At 35.7% G+C, this 3763-nt stretch overlaps 1 protein-coding gene across 1 annotated transcript in view; it reads left to right on the plus strand.

The window, feature by feature from the left end:
* Positions 1-2757, plus strand: part of Fam174a (family with sequence similarity 174 member A) — a 31401-nt gene extending 28644 nt beyond the window's left edge. Inside the window, exon 3 of the mRNA XM_036173826.1 lies at positions 1874-2757. Coding sequence (XP_036029719.1) covers positions 1874-1877 — 4 coding nt within the window. The 3' untranslated portion in view covers positions 1878-2757. The remainder of the gene's footprint in view (positions 1-1873) is intronic.
* The last annotated feature ends 1006 nt before the right edge of the window (positions 2758-3763 follow it).

A 3763-nucleotide genomic window follows, 5' to 3' on the forward strand; every position in this document is an offset into this window, starting at 1 on the left:
TTCATCTCTGGACTAATTTGGCAGCTTGTGATGGCAGTTTTGCTTGTTGGTATGTGATAGATTTTTATCGGCACAGCAATTATTGTACTTTGTTGTCTAGGATATTATTCCCTCTCACAGTATGACCCTCTTCCTAGGTCAGGGTATGCTGGCAGTCCTGTCTAAAGTGGCTGCAGTCTGTCCTAATGGCTCCGCAACTTCAGTGTCTGTGCCTGCCCAAACGAGCCTCTTAATAGAAATAGCTCTCACCACTCAGCACTCCCAGACTGCACTGTGCCCTCTTGACTCTGGTACACCAGGCCACCTTTTATAGCATCTGTATTCTTTCTTCAGGAAGAAGAACTTGGTTTTTTTTTTTGTTTTTTTTTTCCCCCCATATATTGCTAATGTCATCCTGGTTTTCCTGAGAAAGAGCAACTGAGTTAAGGATAGCAGTTGAGAATGGCATGTTGATGAAGTGATATTTGAGTTGCAGTTTACTTTTTTAAAGTGTACAAGACAGCCAGAAATGTTCATGTGGGAGAGGAAGAAATTGTGTGCTAACTTGAAAGTTCCAGCCACAGTATGGTGTGATATATTATAGAAATGTTCACTTGTTCTCAGGCTTTGAGGATTGGAGTATGGAGAAATCTATCATAGATGGAACCAAATTAAGAAGTTCATGTAAAGACGAAAACAAAACTGTAAGGTTGATTTTGTCAGTCAAGAGTGCTCCCAGACCATCCCATGCTTTTAAATAAATTAGTAATACTAATTGTCCTCTATGAAATTTTTGTTGCCAAGGAAGACAGGATTACAGTTTTGTCTGGCAAATTGAGATGGCGTGGTGTATTCTTTGTTATCAAAATACTCATGTAGCGTGGGGTTTTTAGTTGGTGAATATTTGCAATGTGGAGGAAAGCATGGTATGTATTGTATAATCTCAATTCCTTAAATGTGTGTCCACTTGCAGCATCTAGAAGGATACGTCAAGCTGAGCTGCTTGTGACTAGGGGGCTGTTCTTGCCTTCTTGTGTTGTGTTCCTGTAATGCACAGACTACAAATAAATACTTCTTTTAAAAGCTTTAAAAAAAATTAGTAATACTATTGCACCTATGTTCTAGATGACCCCAGTGTTTGTAAACCACTCACTACTAGAGTTAAGAACTGAGGTGCAGTATTTTGAGCTGCTGTATATGGTCCATCGAGGAATGAGTAAGAATGAAGATTCAAGGTTGGGGATTTAGCTGAGTGGTAGAGCGCTTGCCTAGCAAGCACAAGGCCCTGGGTTCAATCCTCAGCTTAAAAAAAAAAAAAATGAAGATTCATATTGCTATAAAAGTATTTAAAATAAAAATTAGCAGACATCCCAATGAATATGTTTATTGAAGAATATGTCTCATCTGTTTGTTCACTTGTGTGAAACAGGGTCTGAGTGTGTAACAAACATCCATACCCAGCACAACTTTGTCTTTCATGTGATTTTTTTGTTGTTGTTGCCATACTACAAATTTCTAAAATATTGTCTTTTTCATTGAGTGTGATTTCAGACTTATGGCTTTTGATTGCATTTTGAAAGCTGAGAAGCAGGATTCAAGAACTGTATTTATAGAAACTATAAAGCAAGTGAAAAGATTATATTGCCTGAAGTCAATTGAAATCATTTGTTAATGTTCTAAGAGGAAATGTTATTGTGAACATAGAGACACAGGCTTTTATGACTAATAATATTATATATAAAATTATTTTGAATAGTTAAAATTACAGTTCAAAGGATAATATCCAAAAGTTTTCTTTTAGTTTTATTTTATTCCCTCAAAACTTCTGAATATTTAGATGTGGTTAGATTTTATACAGGAGTGTTATTTATATATTTACTTATTTATTTTACAGATGAGAATGTGCCTTTCATGAGAAGACTTCATATTTCTACCGAAGAACAGAATTTCTATGTCAAAGGAATAAGAAGCCACTCTATTGAGGGGAGGGGATTTAAGTTGCATACATTATGACAACCTTTAATTTGTTTTTGCTGCAATAAATACTGTATGATTTTGTTATATCTTTGTATATTTGGAACTGCTGTATGAATGGGCTCCATGCTCTTAGGGACAAACTTTATTGTACTGGACTTTCCATTGGAAAATTATTTTAAAATGGTATTTTCTGAAGAGCTTTGTCCTTTCCTTTTACCATACTATTATACCTTGTTTGCTTTTAAGTACCAATCAATTGTTGTTAATTATTTTTGTCAGTGTCATAATTTAAAGAACTAGAAGCCACAACTAACTGGTATGAAAAGTTAATTAAAATTCTTCTTTACTAAGAGTTTCCCATTTTTGTGGGGGAAAAAAGCCAAATTTGTTATGTTTTTGAGTTTTTAAATAATAGTAATTGTCTGTGCTATTGTATGCAAAAGTATAAATGTAACTTAAAATTATTTAAGTGGTACAGACAGTTGTTTACAAAATAAACACTCCATTATTATGTATTAATGTGTGTTTTTATGTTATCTCTATGTACTGAGTCTAAAATGTGTTTTTCCTTAGCTTAGTGACTCACATCTATAATTCTTGCATAAGACTGGAGATTTTTCTGAGATTGAGTTCAAGAATAAATGGGGCAAAGAAGGTTGAATATCTTCTTAGAGATGAGATATTTTGGAAATCTATGAATTTCAAAGGCATTTATAATTTAATGTGAGAGAGTTAATTACAGACCAAATTGTATGGTTCTGAGTCTTGTCAGAAGAGATTAAAGAGACCAAGAGATCTTGATGCTGTCTTGCCATTTGTTTGGTTGACATTTGCAGATCTTGATATTTAAAGGAGTTTGCTTTATTTATTTATTCATTCATTTCTTTGTTTATATTATACCTCTCCCTTCCATGGAGGTGTCATTGAAAGTTTTTTTAAGTGCATGATTGACCAGTCTCATGCCTTAAGGTTATAATGTTACACATTGTTGAAAACAAGCTAAAACTGCATTTTGCCCTGATGCATTTCTTATTTTGAGAGAAGTTCTGCTAGTGGGAAAATTGGATAAAGTGTCCAATTTTGTGTCTTCTATTCATTGTCCTCTAAATTCTCCTAAAAAATACTGAATTTATTTGTATTCTGTCTTTATATTATGTTATGGCTCCAATAGAAACTGGAAATTTTATCCTTCTCCATTTATTTATTTATTTATTTATTTATTTATTTATTTATTTATTTATTTATTTGCTTTTTTATTTTTTTATTTCAAATTTTATTTTTTTAAATACGGATATTTGTGTTTCAATTTTACATATCAGCCATGGGTTCCCCTGTCCTCCCCATTCCCGCTCCCAACTTTCCCCAAGCCCACCCCCCATTCCCATCTCCTCCAGGGCAAAGACTCTCCTGGGGATTCAGCTCAACCTGGTAGATTCAGTCCAGGCAGGTCAGTCCCCTCCTCCCAGGCTGAGGAAAGTGTCCCTGCATAAGCCCCAGGTTCCAAACAGCCAGCTCATGCACTAAGGACAGGTCCAGGTTCCACTGCCTGGGTGCCTCCCACACATTTCAAGCTCTTCAACTGTCTCACTTATCCAGAGGACCTGATCCAGTTGGGGGATCCTCAGCTTTTGGTTCATAGTTCATGTGTTTCCATTAGTTTGGCTATTTGTCCCTGTGCTTTCTGCAATCTTGGCTCAACAATTCTCGCTCATACAATCCCTCCTCTTTCTCGACAATTGGACTCCTGGAGCTTTACCTGGGGCCTGGGCATGGCTCTTTGCTTCCACTTCCCTCAGTCATTGGAAGA

Source organism: Onychomys torridus, chromosome 23, assembly GCF_903995425.1.
Source record: "Onychomys torridus chromosome 23, mOncTor1.1, whole genome shotgun sequence".
Lineage (NCBI taxonomy): Eukaryota > Metazoa > Chordata > Mammalia > Rodentia > Cricetidae > Onychomys > Onychomys torridus.